The following is a 21,196-nucleotide window of genomic DNA, read 5'->3' on the forward strand; positions in this document are numbered from 1 at the left end:
TTCCGGCACCGAAGCTCTGAGTGGGAGAAACTCCCTTAATCTTATCTCTGCGCTGCTTCGGGCAAGAGGTTCCTTACCTATCTCCGCGCCGCACTGGGCAAGAAATATTATCCCACCTCTGCGCTGCATCACGCAAAAGGTTCCCTACTCATCTCCGCGCTGCTCTGGGTAGGAAATACTATCCACCTCTGCGCTGCATCGGGCAAAAAGTTCCTAACCAACAACCCTAAACCTCCGTGCTGCTCCGGGTAACTTATAAAGAAAGCACAATTAAAAACATTACTTATTTGTAACTCAGTGTGCAAAACTGTATAAAAGCTTTTATAATAATAATAATAATAATAATAATAATAATAATAATAATAATAATAATAATAATAATAATAATAATAATAATAATAATAATAATAATAAAAGTGACGGAAAACCCGTGTACCGTTTTTCTACCATACATTACAGTATGGTTTATACCAATAAATAAGAAAACTATTGAGACTGAATAGTAGTTTAGTTTTGTGACGTGAAGCCGATCACAAAATCAGATCAGTATCTGTGAACAAACTTTGGTTGGTGCAGTTTACAAGATTACTAACAAAGTAAATGTGTAAAACGGCATGTAAAAATAAAGTGTTCATATTTTTAATAAATACTTTGAAAAAAGTATTGAAACGGATGTTGCATGATATGCATTGGAAGTAAAGGCTTCGAATTTTTCACTTTACCACTTACATAAACAGTGGAGCTGTGTAGGGAATAGGTATCCCTGTTTTTGGCACGATACGTAATGAATTCGGTTTCTAGTAGGGATATAGAACTTTCAGTTTCTGTGAGATAATTGACAAGCCACTCCGAAGAATTCCTGTCCTATTCCAGTTATTGTAACAACGAGAAAGCGAGTTGAGTTGAGTTGATTTTAGTTTAGCGTCCCGTTCAGCAGCGAGGCTATATGAGACGTGGACCTACTGATTAACGTGGAATCCGAACCACATGAGCTCCCGCCGGGAATCGAACCCGGGTCTCCCACGCCAAAGGCGCGTATAACGAGAAAGCGACCATCATACAGTAGTTAAGTAATAACTTATCTAGACGACTAATGCACTTCGTAATTTTCGATTAGTTGGAGTTTAACACGTCCTTTTTCGGCACCGAAGCTTTATGAGGCGAGAGCCACTGCTTAAAATGGAATATTTTTTTTTTTTAGTATTATTATTATTTGATGGAAGCATCTCCATCAAGGATTGAATAATTATTGTTTTTCTGACCAGAGTACGCATTTCTTTATTGTAAATAAATTATTTCGTAACGAAATAATTTATTTTTAATAAAGAAATGCATACTCTGGTCAGAAAAATAATAATTATTTAAATAATAATTCCAGAGTGAACATGGAGAAAGTTACAAGGATTGAAATATGTCCACGACTAGAAAATGTATGCTCGTTAATCATCTGGCCACGAACGGGCATTAACCCTTTCAAGACCACGCACGCTGGTCCAATAGGACACCATTTGTCATGGCGGTAAGGTTTCCGCAAATTAAGTACCCTTCAAAATTAGTCCGATATAAACCGAATAACCTTCTGTATGTTTCAAATAACTTTCGTAAAGAAAAATATTTAAGTTTTATAAAATATAGTGTACCTTTTGTTTGAAATTAAAGTCCTACACCTATTGTTTGGGGATGAAATTAGTCAGAGGAGCAAGTGTGAATCCGTTTTATGACAACATGTTAACTATTACTTTGCTCATAATTACCTGATTTTCATTAAGCATTGCTTATACTTCTCCTCAGGCTTTCCACTTGAATTTATTGCTTCTGGTTTATATCACCCAAGTTCAAGGGAGAAAACTGACTTTAACTTTATGATCATGGAAACTCGTCAAACAAATAATAAACAGTAATAATGATACATTTTTTTTTTTAAGTTTACGAACTATTTCTGTCTGTTGGGACTGATTGTGAAGGGTAAGCTATTAAAAATCTTCATTTTAAAAAATAAATAATATAGCAGAGGGACATTTTTACAAAGCACAGCATCACCGGTTAGTAACAAAATGAACATTATCACATAGTATGCTGAAAACCTAGAAAAAAGGAAGATGTTCGGTTACCAGAGGAACTATTTTCACTACTGTCTGCCTGTGTTCAAAACGACGAGTTGATATTCTTCTTTCCAATTCTTCTTCTTCTTCTTATTATTATTATTATTATTAATTTTTTTTCGAGACAGACTTAAAAATCTTATATTAGAGCTAGAATATTGAAAAAGATGTTCAGATACTCCTCAGTACTTACTGAAGAACCAATTATCTCTTGTATGCGTATGCTAAAAGGAAGGGGTAAAATTGTTGCTTCCTTTAGCAATTATATAAATTATTTATCGATACTTGTCATTAATGCATTGAACATTCCATGCTGCATATAGTAAAACATGCATGTAAAGTAAGATTTCACAAATTGTAATAGTATTACAAATGCAAAAGCTTTTAAGGAACTGGTGGCTCCCTGAAATATAAATTCCAACTGAACTATTATTTATCCCATGCATGTTTATAATTTTTGTTTCATGCACTTAATACGAACACACACACACAAATCTTATTTATTCACTAACGAATTCAGATACAGTTGCTATTGTCATAACAATAAAAGACGAGACAATGTTTTCTGAAAAAGCAGATCTGATACCTATTATTTCAAGGACCTATCTCAGCAATCGTCTGGTAGAAATAAAGACAACTTTCACAAAATCCCACTGAAGATGGCCAGTTGTATGTTTTGGACTTCTCGATAACAAAACGAAAACACTAACAGTTCACATACGCTTATTATCTATTTTTGATTGTTTATTTGAAGGTTAAAATTCTTTCTCTGCACCGGGACTATGTAAAACATGGACCTAAAGCTTACCATGGAATCCAAACCACATTTGTTTACCCTCACAGTTTTTTAGAACAGAAATCCTCTGAAATTCTAACGAGTGAAAAAAGTTTAATATATATATATATATATATATATATATATATATATATAAAGATGTCGAAAGAATTGGCCACAAACATATAAACTTTTCTAGTATTTTAATATGTACAGGGTGTTTCAAAACAACACCAACAACATTTGGGAGGTGATTCCTAACACCAGGATAACACAAAAAGTATAGACCAACCTGGGAGTACAAATGCTTACTTTCGGAGTTATAGGCTGCCGAGAACATGAAAAAATCAACTTTAAAGGTCCATAGCTCCAAAACTAAGGGATCTACCGTAGTCGGATCAAGACTTCACTTAGGAACTAATATGTGCCCTACCCAAAAATACATGTTTCAGAATCCTAAGGTACTCACGCAACAATTTTTATGGAGGAAGTTTGGCTACGGGCATATAATTTGAAGTACTCACCAACTACTTCTACAGAAATTGTTGCAAAAGTACCAGAGGATTATGAAACTTGGATATTTGAATAGGGCACATACTAGTTCCTCAGTGAAGTATTGACCCAACTACGATAGGTACTATAGTTTTGGAGCTATGGACCTTTAAAGTTCATTTTTTCATGTTTTCGGCAGCCTGTAACTCCGAAAGTAAGTATTCTCCGAAAGTAAAGTCGTAAAGCGTAAAAAAATATGTCCAAAATTACCTATATTAGTGTATCGAATGCATAGTTTTCGGAGTCGTTGAGGCAAATAACATTTTCGACGCTGTTCACGTTCAAATTTAACCGCATTGAGGGGGGCGTGAAAAATAACATGTCCTAAATAACCGATATTAGGTAGAATTCATAGTTTTCGGGGTCGCTAAGCTGATTGGTGACAGGCCTGACGGCATTCGAACACAGATTTAGTCAAAACTGATAGGGATAACGCCACTCTTCAGTATTTATTTATTTCACACATATTGAGAGAGACAACGCCACGGTTTCCTATCTTATAAACAACCTACACATAACTATTTATTTATATGGATTCAGTTCATTGGTTCTTTAGTTCATTACAATTAAAAATATATATTACACCCGATTTTTTTTTTTTAACATACTTCTTCAGATTCAAAATGTGAAACCATTTTATACTAGAAATAAATAACAAAGAATCATGGGAAGGAGTCTTGTTTCTTTAACAATGTTCCAGATAAAGCCTGTGAAACGATGGGAAAGAAAAGTCTGATCTGGTCTGATTTAGTTTAATGTCCCACGGAAAGGTCTTTTCAACCACCTATGGAGAGGAGTTGTAAACATTCACTGTACATCGGCTGTAAGTATAACATGGAAAAGCATGTTCCCGGCAAGTTGGTACAAAGAAAACATTTACACGATTTGTACACAGCATGTTCCCAAAGAGAGAAAGGTCATTTCCATTCAGACCGTTCTCCTATGGAAAGGAATTGTAAACATGTATACCGTACATTGCCTGTATTTATAACCAGAAAAGGCAGATTACAGTGGGAAAGGGGGCAAAGATTGCTTGTATTCAAGAAACATTTACAATATTCTTGATACGAATAAGGTTTGAAGATACTTGGTTGCAAAGTTGATTGCAGTCTCAAAGGTATTTGTAAAATTTGATTCTGTACTGCGAGAATACTAGCTGGTAGATCAGTGGGAGACTGGAACTGGCAGCTCCCTACGACGCTCTTGTTTAACATATAAAACCATTATTTATATTAATGAAATCCACGATAATATTAATTGGACCAGTTAAGTACAGAGTAGCCTAATTATCAAAAGCAATAAGGTCGAACTTAATATGTATATTATTAAGTTCGACCTTATTGCTTTTGGTACTCAGGCTACTCTGGCACTCAATTGGTCATTTCGACAATAGTGTGAAATTAATAACAAACTGGATAGGGACGTTCGAGCCGGTTCAATAATCTCTGGCTACGCCCCTACTTACAGGCGGTAAACGTTTCTTTTACACTCCATGTTCTTTGCCTGTGTGTTCCTTGTTCACCCAATGAACATGCGAAAAGCATTTTCTTTTTTAATATACTTCTGCTAAAACAGTCCAGAACAGGCAATGTTCATAGATACATTACACACGTGTTTCAAGCGTAAAACAGTGTGCCAATTTCAAGTGTTTTTCAGGTTCCTATTTTTACGCCTGGATCCGAATTGAAAAATTCTTACTAATATTTTATATTTTATATAAGAATGCGACTTAATAAGAAAGGAAATTTGCTCGTTTTACTCGTTTTTACCACCATACTATGAACTAATGCATTAGTACACACCAGAATGTGTTCATTATCAAGCTTCAATGGACCTGAATTTAGAAAATGGAAATACAATATTATCAGATTTATTTATAGAATGATTTTCTTAAGACTCAATTCGCTTGTTTGAAATCTTGAACTTAAATTTGTAAACAGCGTAATGCCACTGAAATGAGTGTACTTACCAAAGCTATGCTTCGAAATGTAGCTCTCAATATAATTTCGAGGGCAATGTGCCTCTCTTTGTCAGTAGATGTAGAATAAACAAATCATATCGTCCACTGGTAATGACTTAAACTATACCGTGTTATACTGAAGATAGTTTTGATGAGTCCGATCGGCTCCACAATCGCTCCAGAAAATTTCACACGCACAAGTAGTTACAATATGTATATAATAAAACTTCGGAAATTATTCAATATACTGTACATCATATAGAACTACTAACAACATTTTGCAGTTGTCATCAGTAGAAGATATGCCATTAGTCGTGTGTATTCATCGCTACGAACTTTTTGTTTTTTCTACGTCGATTGAGGAAGCACGCATTGCTCCTGAAATTATATCGAAAACAAATTTCTCGGCAAAGCTTTAATTAGTACTGTTTTTTTTTTTTTTTTTTTCAATTATTATAGAAAATGTACTGGATACATCTAAAATTACCCTTCAAAATTACAATATGATGTCTATCTGTCTTTTTCTTTAATTCTGAATTAGCATCTAATATACATAAGCACATTCATCTTGAAAACTTATAAATCTTAGAAAACTAAAAGATAGATCAATTACAATAAATTACAACATAGACACTTTCAATGCCTTTAAAGATCACTAGTCACCAAGATTTTTGGCACAGGAATTATAATACTTCATTCTTCTAGAACTTTTCATGTAGAATTCAAATTTTTCTCTTAGGGGGCCGCGGTGGCTCAGTGGTAGAGCGTTCACCTCTGGTGCTTGGGGTCCCGGGTTCGATCCCAGCCCCCGCCAAGTGAACTTTGTGGTGGACAAACACCGTGTGCGTGGGTTTTCTCGGGGTTCTCCCGTTTCCTCCCACTTTCTTCATTCCACCATTTCATTCATTACTCATCATCACCGTCTCCTTTAGCCTAACCGGCATAACCGTGGGACGTAAAACTTAAAGATTTCAAATTTTTCTCCATCACCTACCATTTTCCCGTGACACCCACGTGACCTTGAAAAATGGGTTATTTTTCGAAATTCGTTATTTACGTGTAGATAATCACATGAAACTTCCATGGTATTTACAATATAAGCACGTCATATTGTAACTGTATTGTACTGATAGACATACATCTATGTTTTGGTGCAATTCCCGTTTCTGTATCATTATATGAATAGTGACATGAGAAAAAAAAAAAAAAAAAAAAAAACTCATAAACTACTTTTTGGAGGGAATATCACACACAATTCTTCATATAAAAATGACGGCATGGTGTATACATCACTATAAAGTGTATTTCATTGCGAATCCAATGAGGTATAAACCGTGCTTATATTGCAATTACCGTGAAGTTAAATGCGATTATCTGCACGTAAATAACAAATGTCTGAAAATAACCCATTTTTCAAGGTCACGTGGATGTCACGGGAAAATGGTGAGTGATGGAGAAAAAAATGATTACATATTTGGATTCTACGTGAAAAGTTCTATTAGATTTTTTTCTTTTAATACTAGTGAAATAGAAGTAACATCAGGTCAAACTGATGCTTATCAGAAAGTACTTGATTTCTACCAGGCAGGCAGTAAAAGTCAAACGTAATAGGCAAAGTTTATTCGGAAGTTAGTTAGTACCTGATTTCTATCAGGCAGTAAAAGCCAAAACATAACAGGCAAACTTCTTTCGTTACTTAGTTAGAAGCATTTCATTAGAACACAATTATTTTTGAACATGGATGTATAAGTAATCACAGGTTATTAAATACACATTTGATCACGTATTTTAGTTCATTCACTGAAATATATTTATATATGATGTATCTGTCTCTTACTCGTGCATTGCATGAAGATATGATCATGCATACTTGACTGATTGCATGCGAGGATTAGACAAATGCCTATACAACAATATCTACTCACTGAAGATATTCTATGCAAGCCCTAGAGAAAAAATCTTTAAATTAATAATTCGTTCTTTTTTAATCAACATCGTTAACAGTATTAGTATATCACTTAGTTCAAAAGTATAATTCCGATAAGGTATAAACACTGCAAAATGATTTTTAAATACTAACTTAACGTTTTATCATTTTTAAACACTAACTTAACGTTTTATCATATAGGATAAACGTTAATATCTATGATTAAACTTTAAAAAATCAGTCCTGATTGTTTATTACCTCATCAGCTTTATCCAGGGTGTTTCAAAACAACACCGACAACGTTTGGGAGGCCAAGATTGAATCCAAGATTTAAAAATAAAAGACCAACCTGGGTGCAGAAATTCATCATTTCGGAGTTACAGGCTGCCGAAAACATGAAATAATGAACTTTAAAGGTCTATAGCTCCAATACTATGAGACCTACCGTAGTCGGGCCAAGACTTCACTTTGGAACTAATATGTGCCCTATTCAAAACATACATATTTCAGAATCCTAAGGTACTCTCGCAATAATTTTTATAGAGGGAGTTTGGCTACGGGCACATAATTTGAAGTACTCACCAACTAGCTCTATAAAAATTGTAGTGGAAGTACCACAGGATTTTGAAACCTGATAGGTCCTATAGTGCTGGAGCGATGGACCTTTAAAGTTATTTTATTTATTTATTTATTTTTTCATGTTTCCGCAGCCTATAACTCCGAAATAACGAATTCCTGCACCCAGGTTGGTCTAAACTTTTTGTCTTATCTTGGTGTCAGTAATCAGCTCCAAACGTTATCGTTGTTGTTTTGAAACACCCTGCAAATGTGATGTTAATTTTCACACAAATGACCATACATTATTAGTGAAGTATTTAAAAAAATATGTATTTGAAGTTCACATGAACGCTGCTCAAATATTTGTTGTATTCTTTATAACACTGTTGTACTTTTTATAGCCTGGGGAAGTTATTTCAGATAATTTTATACTATCAAACCTGATAGATGTATTCATTTGATCACCAGTACTACAGAAAAGAAACATCTCTTTTCCAAGTAATTACATTAAAATACATAGGAGAATAAATATAGTTTTGATTTGCACAAAGATTTTAAAATATTGTGTGATAAATGAAAGAAACAACCTATTCTTTCTCATATCAACCCTTCTAGAGGTGTGAAGTCAATGATATTGAGAGGAGAAAAAAAATCTTATCTTGCATCCTGGACATACATTATATATATATATATATATATATATATATATATATATATATAGCGAGAGAGAGAGAGACGTGGAGCTACTGATTATGTATGGGTTATTCGGACAATGGTATCCTTAAAAACCGCGAGTAAGAATAAGTGTTACGGTTGTGATTTCATTCTTCTTTCTTTATTGACGTTTAAGCTAAGTTTATTTTTAAACTCCCTATAGTGTGATTACTGAAACCCAAAGGGAACATGTTTCTGCAGCGATTAACTTTCAGCTTTCTGAATTCGTAGCATTGGTTAGTTACCCTAATAAATTATACTGGTTTCCATACAGAACTGAACATAAGTAAAAATTAAATTTCTCACCTGAGGCCAAGTGGCACTAGAAATTGACTCAGAGAGCGAGGCCCTTCCAAAGCTAAGAGTTGGTGACGAACGAGGCGTTGCTGGTGCTGACTCCCTCCTCTCACGTCCTCTTTCCTGTTCCCGCTCTCGCAGCTGATCCTGTTGAAAAAACAAATCATGGTCTTGCAGGTTGTACGCTTATCAGATTATAACATCACTTCGCACATTGAGTCAGAGCATTTACATATAATTGTAGGCTTTAGTCAATTGATCTCTGAAGCAGAAAGCCATATGTTTGAATCCTAGTCGCACTACACCAACTTAGCATTGTAAAAACACCGTTTGTGGATTTCCGTTTTATAGTTCTTGCTGCTATCAATTATTTTATTACAAATTAGTATAATTTACAGGTTTCAATTCGCCTACAAAGGATAACTGTGTAATATGGTATTGAAAGGAGGAAACAACCCATTTAAACTAATTTTTACACACAAATCCTCTGCAGGTGTGAATTCAATAACTAACTAACTCTATGGCCTATGGAACCCGGAGGTTCAATGCCGCGTTCACAAAAGCTCTCCACTGACTTCTATCCTTAGCTAACTGCATCCAGTTTCTACTTTGTATTCCAATCTCTGTGAGATCCATCTTAATATTGTCCTCCCATCTGCGTCTAGGTCTTCCTAATGGTCGTTTTCCGATTGGTCTTCCAGCCAAGACTTGGAAAGCGTTTCTACTTTCTTCCATCCTAGCTACATGACCTGCTCACCTAAGCCTCCTTGACTTGACGACCCTAACAATATTTGGTAAACCGTATAAATTATGTAGTTCCTCGTTATGAAGTTTCCGCCATTCCCCATTCCCGTTCCTCTTGGGTCCGAATATTCGTCTCAGTATCTTGTTCTCAAATACTTTCAGTTTATGTTCTTCCCTCAGAGTAAGCGACCATGTTACTGACTGGTACTGGTGAGTACTGACACCAAGATCCCGGATTCGAGTCCCGGTCCAGTCAAATCACTTTTTCACTCTTTGAAATTCATAATCATGAGACTTTAAAGCTTAAGTAATACTTTTGTATTCTAAAAGAGCTAGGTAATAGATACGTACCTATACGAAATTTATGACACAGGTGAGATATTGAAACTTTTGAAATATTTCGTTAACTACTAGAGTACAAAATTACAACAGAAAATCTAGCAATGGCACAAATTCCTGTTTCTGGAACCATGATTGTCCCTTCGATATGCGAGATCTGTACCGAAAGTTCACAGCGAGAAGCGGGGTTAATGATATAGCTAAGAATTTCGTATCTAGCATGAATGAATTAGTTTGCTCCAACTTTGACTTCCAAATAATTTATTCATGCTAGACATGAAATTCAATGATAGTGACATTCTACTACAAGCGACATTAATACTAGTATATAAATCTAAAAAAGTATCATAAAACGATGGTTCTTCATCTCTAAATGTTGAACCACAAGAAAATTTAGAAATATTCAATTTGTTACTTTTTCCGAAGGACCTAACTCTTTCCTCCTATGGCCTGCGGTGACCACTCCACTTGCCTCACCTACGGAACTATCCTGCTTGGAACAAATCTATACATATATATAAATGAAAGTCACTATGCTTGTGGCTTCGTACCCCTTGAGCCACCCAACCGATCTCGATCAAATTTTCAACAAAGATGAGGTTTGGGCCTGAGATAATTTTTATCACTTTACTTTGACGGTGCAACTTAGGGGAACGGGAAGATATTTAAAAATGATTGAAAATTACCGATATTAGTGTCGAATCCATAATTCTCGGGATCGCTGAGATGAACAGTGACACTCCCTATGCCGTTTAAATCCAAATTTAGCCCTGCAACTTGAGGGATGGGGAGGATATATATATATATATATATATATATATATATATATATATATATAACAAATGATCAAAACTTACCGATATTAGTGTCGAATCCATAGTTTTGGGGATCACTGAGACGAACAGTGACACTTCTGATGCCGTTTAAATAGTCCTTTATGTTCAAAATGAAACGTATTCTCCCCGTGCGAAGAACTGGTATTCTGTTAGTATCTTCTATTTTTATCTGTTCAATGCGACAGCGAAAACGAATCCTGGGTAAGTCAGCATTGATTTACATATACATTTAATGGATAAATATGCGAAACTTTTCATTGTTGTACTCCAAATTATATCAGTCTACCTGCTGTAGTAATAGGTCAAAATAGCTAATGATATCAAAGTCCGTTTAAGACAGTGGTATGTAGTCGTGTTTCACAATAGCCAATATATTGCAATATTTGAAATTCATTGGCGGAAAGTTACTATGAATAAACAGCTGATGTTAACACTGTAAAGAGATGGGGATGCATTTGTTTAATAATCTAGTGTAATTTGAAAGTTAGTGTCGAAATGGGAACACCGTTAAACAGTAGAACACACGAGAATGTGGGGTGAATAAGCTAATTCTCCAAGAATGGCGCATCACGAATACATTACTACATACAATAAGGAATTTCGGTATGCCAAGCGAGTATTACACATGAAAACGTGGATTAGGGATCGCTGGCCTGCGCTGATCACTTTACGCGATATGAGACTTTACATTATAAGTTCCTTGACAAGATTGTCGCCAAATATGAGTTTCCCACTTTTACCTCTCCGATCTAATGAAGGACTGCGTTTGAGAGAAGTGCTTTTCTAACTCCTTTAAGAACAGTCTTAGTCAAACCAAGGGCAATAATAAAATGGTAGAAACCACAGACATTTGCTGAACATTACTCCCAACACATGTATGTGTAGGCAGGGTTAACAAAGGTGTGTGTCTAATAATAACAATAAATGCATTATTTTCATGAACTCTACATATTAATTATCTTACCTGCAGCAACAAATTTTTTCTTCGTTCTGCCTCCGTGGCAGTTCGCTCAACACTTAGCTGTTCTTCTAGAGCTACAATCTCCCTCCGTAATTCGCTAACTTCTTCAGCTAGAGACTTGCGTAGAGATTCCACTAGACTGCTCTCCCTATAAAAATCGTGGTAGAGAATTAAAACACTATACTGTCCTTATTTGGTGTTAGCAAAGAAACAATAATCGACTAACGGCTATTATCACATATCACAAACAACCCACAAATACAATACATTGGGAGATTTTTCAACCCCTAATTTCAATGAAACTGAATACAAAATTGGTTGTTTAGCTAATCAAGTTTTCTTGGGATCGCTTTAATTCAATTTTCGTACTTTTATACATATTTATAATCTTCGTATAATTGCTTGCGAGATTTAAAAAAAAAAAAAATGTTTTGCGCAGAAAAAGCTTTCCATACGGTTTCGATGCTCCAGAAAAAGCTTTTCCATACGGTTTCGATGCTCTCTCCCAAGTTTATCAATGTTGTTAACTGCTCTACTAAACTGGCAATACGTAAGTGGATCCTTGATTGCATTTTTGGATTAAAACATCCAATATATTTCAATCAAAAATTTTCTTGTACGGCTTATATCTGGAAAACTACGTACAGTGTAACCAAACCCAAACTATTATTTAACTCAGTATGATGTGCTTATTCCGTAGAAAATACCAAAACTCGATTTAAGGGCCGTTCAAAAATTTTGTGGTCCCTGATCCAAAAACTTATTAAACATCGCAATCTTTTGATGTTTTTTTAATCATTTTTAAAATACTTGGCCAAGATCGCAATCTTTTGATCATTCCTAAAATTCTTGTTCTTAAGAGAAATAAGTAAAATGTAATCTTCACTTCAAAGTTATGTACGTTTGGCGTTGAGAAAATACATTATAACGTGGAGAGCTGTATCACATTCTTCAAGAAAGAGTAGTATTTGCCACGCATTCCTAATATAGTTGATAACATTGAAGAAGTTGCCAGAGAGTAACCAAACCGTACGGGAAAAGTTTTTTTTCCCCTCTGGTCTTGTCATCTCTTAAGTATTCAATATGTGTTCTATAAAATAAAATTATACTAATCTTGCGCAAACGTGAGAAAAACTTCTTGCGTAGTATGATATAAAACACGTAGTGAACCTTGAAAAAGGATAATCCGAAATATAAGAACCACTTCATTCCTCTAGGAATACAAACAAGGCTAGTAAAATTTTATTTTGTAAAATATATTCCATATAATCTCTTAACCTCTTGCCTTCCAGTGACATCCATGTGGAAATCATAAAAATACTCCGTTGCAAAATAACAGTGACATTCATGTGGATGTCATAAAATACTCTGTTGCAAAATACCAGTGACATCCATGGGGATATTATAAAATACTCCGTTGCAAACTACCAGTGACATCCACGGGGATATCATAAAATACTCCGTTGCAAACTACCAGTGACATCCATGGGGATATCATAAAATACACCGTTGCAAACTACCAGTGACATCCATGGGGATATCATAAAATACTCTGTTGCAAAATACCAGTGACATCCATGGGGATATCATAAAATACTCCGTTGCAAACTACCAGTGACATCCATGGGAATATCATAAAATACTCCGTTGCAAACTACCAGTGACATCCATGGGGATATCATAAAATACTCCGTTGCAAACTACCAGTGACATCCATGGGGATATCATAAAATACTCCGTTGCAAACTACCAGTGACATCCATGGGGATATCATAAAATACTCCGTTGCAAACTACCAGTGACATCCATGGGGATATCATAAAATACTCTGTTGCAAAATACCAGTGACATCCATAGAGATGTCATAAAAGCGTATCCTTTATTATGGGTCGTATTAATCCTGGAAATGATGGAACTTTTTAGTGGATGCACGGCACGACTAGTTCTACTATTTCTCCTCAGGTGACAGCACCTTACTGACAGAAAAGTCACAAAAAATATTTTGTTTCAGTAGATGGCAGGCCTAAAGAAGCCATGTATTTGTTTTGACGGTAACAATTGGCAACACATATGTTCAATTACGACACACACATGTTTGTTTTGATGATAAGCAATTGGCAACTTCGATACCGTATTTCGAGATAGAAAAAAAACTTTGTTGTTGATCTCCAGTCAGTGTTGCCAACCTGAAGCAGCATAAAATCCCTTCAGAATATCAAAATTTCCCTTTTTCAGTTCAAATGTTCCACAACGCAAATAATTGTTTTATCAGTAATGTGAATGCTATCCTCGCGCTTGCACAATAACTATACCCTATGTAACAGTTTAGACAGTCTTTTAACAGTAAATGAAAACATGTATTACAGCACGCACATAGGAAAATGACATCTCGAACGCAAGGGGTTAATAATATATCCTACAGCTGCTATCAGCAACGTGCAATACCTACCCAATTACAAAAGAATCAACCTCATTTCAATACTGCAGAACTTTACCTCATGCCTGACTTTTGACCAAATATTTACCATACATCGCACGGATATGAGAATCGGAAAAAATGAAATATTTTCTTACATATTTTATTAATTGGACGGTTAGTTACGTGGAATCAGTAACAAATTTCTTAATTACGAACAGATCTGAGATTTTTAGGTACTTCTTAATCTCATAATCGTAGGTATTCTGCCATTATTAGCCCGTCATTTGCCGCAACTGTGAAGCTTCCATGCCCCACGGTCTTCCGCTAACCTCTTCGTCTTCACGTACGACTTCTCTGTTTTGATAACGTCCATTAGTCGTAGTTTCCTTCGTTCCCTCCCTCTCTTTCCTGTCACCATACCCTCTTAGCACGTCCCACAGTTCCTTCTTAGCCAATGTCTTAACCAGTTTCTCTTCCTTTTCTTAATAATATCTAAAATTGTTCTTTTCTCCCCCACCATTTCTAACACCCTCTCATTCGTTTCCCGCGCGATCCAGCTAATTCTCTTCATTCTTTTCCACACCCACATTTCGAAAGCTTCGTGTCGTTTTACATCATTTTTGTGTAATGTCCACAGGAAGCATTTTATAAACCTTTTTCTCAACTCTATTTAAAGTCCCCTAAAATAGTAATTTTTTCCTCCTCAAGGCTTCTTTCGCCATTCTTATCCTGGCTTTTATTTCCACATTTACACTTCATATCATCACTAATAATACTACTACCCAGGTATCGAAAACTAGTCACCTGTTCTACTTTTCCCCTCCTACTTCTATATTTTACACCGTCTTCTTCGTTCCAATCACCATTGCTTCTGTCTTTCTAACGTTTATTTTATACCTTAATCTGGTTTGATAAAATACATAAAACATTTTCGGTTTGAAAAACGTAGATCTAAGTCGAGAGTTCAAGCATGCAATTAAATACTTCAGAGTATATGACCTCATACCCAGTATCCATTAGTATTAGTAAAAAAAATAAATAAATAAACTAAAAGAGCTAATTACGAATGTCGCCCTCCGGCGTATATTCATTTATACTAACTTGTCTTTGGCCTTTTGAAGTTCCTGGCACTTGTTTCTTTCCGCTTCCAAACACGCTGAAAGTTTCGAGACTTCTTTTTGTGACGTATTTAGATGAGATTCAAGCAACTGAACTCGTGAACTCATGGCTATGCACTGCTCCCTCGACGACCTCTCTTGTTCTACCAGAGACACTATTTTGGACTGAGCTTCACCTACCAAGAACAACAATCGAATTAAGGATACAAGCAAAATTAATGTATTTTCACGTTCCGCTAAAATCTATAAATTAAAAAAAAAAATATTAACTATAAAGTTTTCTTTTACAACTTTTATTTTTTCGGGCACAAATTTCTTTCCAAATCCTGTCCAAATCTCTAGAAGAAAATCTTACTATTTTTTTCTTTCTTTTGTTAAGGGCTTTCGTCTCCAAAGAAAATGGATGGGCTTTAGAAGGTTACATCTTTTTATCCTTAGAAGATATATAATATTGACTAGGAGTTTATTCAATTTGCTAAATCAAAATTATTTCTATACGTGCGTGTACTGCTTTCGTAGTGTTCTATTTTAGTTTGTGTATAGCGAAAGCTTCTTGCACTACATCTACAGATATGCGATTGAGATATAATGCCACTATTAGCACGTGATGATTACATCATTTAATAAGCACGTCCCATCGATTTTGTTTGTTTGTTTGAAATGTGTGTGTGGTGTCTCTATTTCAATTTTATATGAACAATTAGCTGGGGGCTCCGACTCCTGATCCCCGCATTTGCTCGGCCTACGTCCTCTCACCTCTTAAATCCACAATTCTAAAAAATATTCAAGTCTAGTTTCATATTTTAACTATCTAAAATAAGATTTTGTATCCCAAGAAAACGGCAATTTAAATAACATGGGAAGTTCTTCATTCCCCTTTAGATCCCTTAAAAACTAACAATATTCACTTTTGGTAATTTTCCTGTGGGTTAGACCCGGAAGGCTACAATCATACCAAATTTCATCATTCTAATCCTGCCGGAAATGCCTAAACATTTTAGGGTGTAGAAGATGTCTCATATAAATAACATGGGAAAGATTTTTCGGTTTTCTATAAAACCACCCTACAGCTGGAATTTTACTTTTGTGATTTACTCAGGTAACGCTAACGAAAACGTACAAGCGTACCGAATTTCAAGTTTTTATTCCAATGACAAGTACCTAAATTATGAGATTATAACTATATATATATATAGTTATAATCTCATAATTTACTATATATATATATATATATATATATAGTTATAATCTCATTATAACTATATATATATATATATATATATAGTTATAATCTCATAATTTAGGTACTTGTCATTGGAATAAAAACTTGTGATATTTAAATGATTCTTTATATATATATATATAAAGAATCATTTAAATAACACAGGGAATTTCTTTATCGTCCCATTAGACGCTAAAAATTAAAAATATTAACTTTTGGCAATTTTCCTGTGAGTTAGTCCCGAAAAGCAACAATCATGTCAAATTTAATCATTTTAGCCCTACAGGAAGTGCCCAATAATTTTCGGGTATAAAAGGTGTCTTACATAAATAACGTGAGGAAGATTTTTCAGTTCTCCATAAAACCACTCTAAAGTTGGAAATTATTATTTTTAGTGATTTTGTTAAATAATCCTATGCAAACGTACAAACATACAGAATTTCAAGTTTTTATTTCAATTCCAAGTACCTAAAGCATGAGATTATAGGTTCAAAGAAAGCCTATTTAAAGAACATGGGAAATTTCTTCATTCCCCTTTAGACCCCCTAAAAATTAAAAATAGTCACTTTTGGCGATTTTCCTATGGGTTAGTCCGGGAAAGCTACAATCATGCCAAATTTCAACTTTCCACGTTAACAGGAAGTACCTCTTTACTTCACGTCAGTTCATATAGTTTCATATATAGTTAGAATTTTTAATTTAGAGTTCAAACAGAACGATCGAACCCACGACCTCTTCAATTTTGTTACAGAGGAAATATTATTAGGAAAGTAGATGTAGATACTATAAAAAAAATTAAAACACTAGTACAAGATGTTAAAAATTTTTAATGTGATGGTGATAATGTGATCCATTAGTAACGACAATCAAATTTTGTAAACATCTATTGTGAAACTGTACTTTATGGAGCACATAAAATTTATCTACAGAAAATACATTTTACACATCCGATATAAAAACCCAACCGATAACGTAAGAATTCTCCAATGTCAATATTTTAATACATTAAACGATCTGAACGTACTTTCCAATCAGTAAGCAGGAATAAAATTCTTTAAGACAGTTTTACAGGTGATCAATTCTTTCAAACTTGATAAATTACATCAGAGGATGCTTTTTTTTTTTTTTTTTTTACGTGGCATATCGCAAACGAATAAATATCCTAAGGAATAAATATTACATTTTTAAAAGAATGAAGATACAACTTTGTACTTTTTACTCAAGTTTCAAATACTGACTGCGAAACTAATTTACACTGGACACAACGAACGCAGTAACACAACATCAATGCAAAGAGAGCGGAATTATGTCGGACAGACTACCTATATCACGGTATTCACTTGGTAAAACAGGGAAAAACCAACACTAAGTTTGGCCAGCCACCAGATTCGAAGCCTGAGAAGGGGCTGCAGTGGCTCAATGGTAGTATTCACTTCTGGTGCATGGGGTCCCTGGTTCTATCCTACCTTGCGCTATGTGAAATTTGTGGTGGCCAAACACCATGTGCGTGGGTTTTCTCGGGGTTCTCCCACTTTCTCCATTACATTCGTTTCTGATCATCACCGTCTCCTTTAGCCTACACGGCATAACCGAGGGAGGTAAAATTTAAAGATTTCATTTTATTTTCATTTCGAAGCCCGAGAAATCCCGACTGAAAAACAAGAACGCTAACCACTAGCTTGACACCATTCGCTTGGATGTATAAAATATTGGACTACCTTAAAAAAAAATAAATAAAAAAATAATAAAAAAATAAATAAAACCAAGTGATTCTTACTCGGAACAGCCGATATCAAAGACCGAAGTAAAAGTCTCTCGAGTAATAGTTATGTAGACTAGTTCTTACTTTATCCTGTTTGACTTTACAGATTATGATAATGATTTTTTTTTTTTTTCTTTTCTTGTTCATACGGAACATCGAAGTTAAGAAAGAGCAGGCCCACTATGAATAGCCTGAAACAGTATTCAAAGTTTTATCCGAGTTGTAAACCTAGAGCCCTTTCCCGTAATTTTATTCTATACTTACCTAACTTTTCTGACAAACTTCTTTCCATTTTTTCCCAAGCTGCCTGTTGATTAGAAGACGCCATTTGGAGTGATTCAATCTGACGCAGAAGAGGGCGAGTGGCAACAGATGCACTTTGAGAGAGTTCTTCGTTTCTTGCTTCTGCCCGTTCTAATCGTCGGAGTAGATCAGTCACCTCCTGCCTCAAAGATTCTTCACGACTGCAGAAAGAAAAACTCATTCACGAATACAGTTGCACAATGACATTCTTTCATTAATATATTAGCATACATTTAGATATAACTGTAAAACCATTTTATATTGCAAACTATTAATAGAATGAAACATGAGTCAGATAGACCTATATTGTAATGTAGCAGACGCTCAACGGAATCTTCGTGTATTACATCATGTAATGGTCGAGATCGAACCTCGGCGTCCGACACAATCACTGCCCCCACTTATTTGCAGAGCACGAATTCTCTGAGCTGTCCATATATATATATATTGTGTGTAGGTATAGAAGTTTTGCAAAATAAACTAGTTTATTTTATAAAATATATCTTACCAAAGTAGGGTACGGCAAACAGAAATAAAAATCTGTATTTAAAATTCTCTAACTTCCAGTTTTTTCAGTTTCTCGCGAAATTCCCTGACTTATCCAATGCTTTTTTTTTTTAACGAGTAAGCTGGATTCCCTCACTTTTTCAAGTCGGTAGGAACTCTGACAACGTAATGTGGCATGCAATTTCAAATAAGATAGGCGTGAAAATCCACTTAGAACAGACTCCAAAGATCGTCAATATAACAAGGCGTTATGTTATACAACAGCGATAGCCTATATCAGAAATATGAGTAGATAAAGTTCTGGCATAGTCTACAATTTAGTTACACCATTTTATTATCCAAATATAAGTTTAGTCCTCCGATATTTTTCTTAGAGGAACAGAGTCTATGTTCATTATCAGCAACAGTAAATTAATTTACTCCATTTAATTACTTTACTCAAAAATCCCGCATAAAAAGAATGTTTCTTTCCTTACAATTTTATCAACCGAAGAAGACACATGTCCACGGTTTCTACAGGTTCTGATATAATATTTCCCTGAACCTACATAAGAATTCCATGACCACATGAAATTCTTGCAAAATCAGCCTCCACCTTCACTACAGCTGAACTATCCTCACAAATTTTATAATTTCTCTTTAGCATTTTTTAAAAAATGACTTTGCTTTTGTTTTCACATATATAGTCACTATTTTCATTTCGTTTTTGAAAAGAACTGTTAACTGTCTAAAAATCAAATTAATATATCTCTCATAAATGATATATTTTTCATATAGAAATGGAAAACAGTGACTTATTTAATATAAAATTAATTAAACTATAATTAAAAACAGGATTAACGGAAAATCGTGATCAAATACTGACCTTTGCCTCCTTGACAGGGAGTTACTGAAATTTAATTCAAAGAAACCCTTTTATTCTTGATCTCATCCGGTTCGATATCAATGCCTCGCTTCTATTGATCAGTTTCATGTTTCAGACATACCCTCTGTTGCTGGAAGTTTCTCAATTGTGCATTCAACATTTTCTTCTAAGCTTCCTTTTTGTTCTACTCACTTATCTCTTCCTTCTGTTGACGGAAGTACTCTTCGTAGCGCCTCCTGGAGCCTTTCACATAAAGCATTATTCTTCTGGTGATTTACATGTGTTCAGTGCCTTCTGCCTCTTGTACCTGGTTATAAATACGCTTTTGTGCTACAAGTCTTTCTATGCATATTTTCCATTAGGAGTGATTTATTGACGGAAAAACCTCTTTCGACTGTGGCATTTTCACGGGAGAATAACAGATCAATTTCTACTAGCCCCCACAAGCTTGCTGTAAGCAGCGTCAAGTCCTAATTCGTTACAACTCTCAAAACTTCTTGAAGTTTTGTTCTCAGCAGATATATCATTTATGATGATAGACGTATTAAGTTCGTCTATAAGAAGAAAGAACCTCTTTTGACCTACACGAATGAAGGCTGAATTACCTGAGGATTTAATGAAAGACAAATGGTTTAATGGAAAGACAAGATCTTTAAATGGTTTGTAGTTCTAAAAATCTTTTCTCTCGAAGTTTGGCAACCATGGAAATTAAGATACAGCGACACTGACGTAAATATTCCAGTTCTTTGCTCCTATATGTCCGAGAAAACATCTGGCAACAATTTCTATGTCGATACTACTCACAATAATATTTTCTGCTTTTGTCACATCAACAATTTGATAGCCTTGTATCCGCACATTTCAGCAGTTCTGGTTTCACACATCGAATCACGAGATCTTATAAATCGAATCAGTATCAATAACAAACGGGACCATTGGTCTTGAAATCTGAAACCTATGCAGAAAGGGCTGGAATTCAATGGATACCATCTTGCCGAAAGCCAGTTTGCACTTTATAAATGTATCGCTTGCTCATTTTCAGGACATCTGTGCATCCTGTGATCTCAGTAAACTTTCTCTACGAATGTCATGTCACTGAACAGGCAGTACAGGTGACGTCGTAGGATACATATATTCCAGTCCACCGATTCAACACTATGTTTCATTGCACCATGAGTAGCACGCAAGCCGCATGTACCGAGATTTATCAAGTTTTCCTTTCCGGTGGCGTTGTA

The 21,196-nt window shown here is 35.0% G+C and overlaps 1 protein-coding gene across 4 annotated transcripts in view; it reads right to left on the minus strand.

The window, feature by feature from the left end:
• Tmf (TATA element modulatory factor) overlaps window positions 1-21,196 on the minus strand; it is an 88,330-nt gene that overhangs the window by 17,577 nt on the left and 49,557 nt on the right. For 3 of the 4 annotated variants that reach the window (XM_081750550.1, XM_081750553.1, XM_081750551.1), the window contains 5 exons: window positions 18,551-18,750; window positions 15,286-15,478; window positions 11,769-11,913; window positions 8,895-9,032; window positions 7,315-7,335 (listed from right to left, as the gene is read on the minus strand). In XM_081750550.1, coding sequence (XP_081606676.1) covers window positions 7,315-7,335; window positions 8,895-9,032; window positions 11,769-11,913; window positions 15,286-15,478; window positions 18,551-18,750 — 697 coding nt within the window. The remainder of the gene's footprint in view (window positions 1-7,314; window positions 7,336-8,894; window positions 9,033-11,768; window positions 11,914-15,285; window positions 15,479-18,550; window positions 18,751-21,196) is intronic. The other variant, XM_081750552.1, reaches the window with a different exon arrangement.

This window comes from Thermobia domestica, chromosome 3 (genome assembly GCF_964235325.1).
Source record: "Thermobia domestica chromosome 3, izTheDome1.hap1.1, whole genome shotgun sequence".
NCBI lineage: Eukaryota > Metazoa > Arthropoda > Insecta > Zygentoma > Lepismatidae > Thermobia > Thermobia domestica.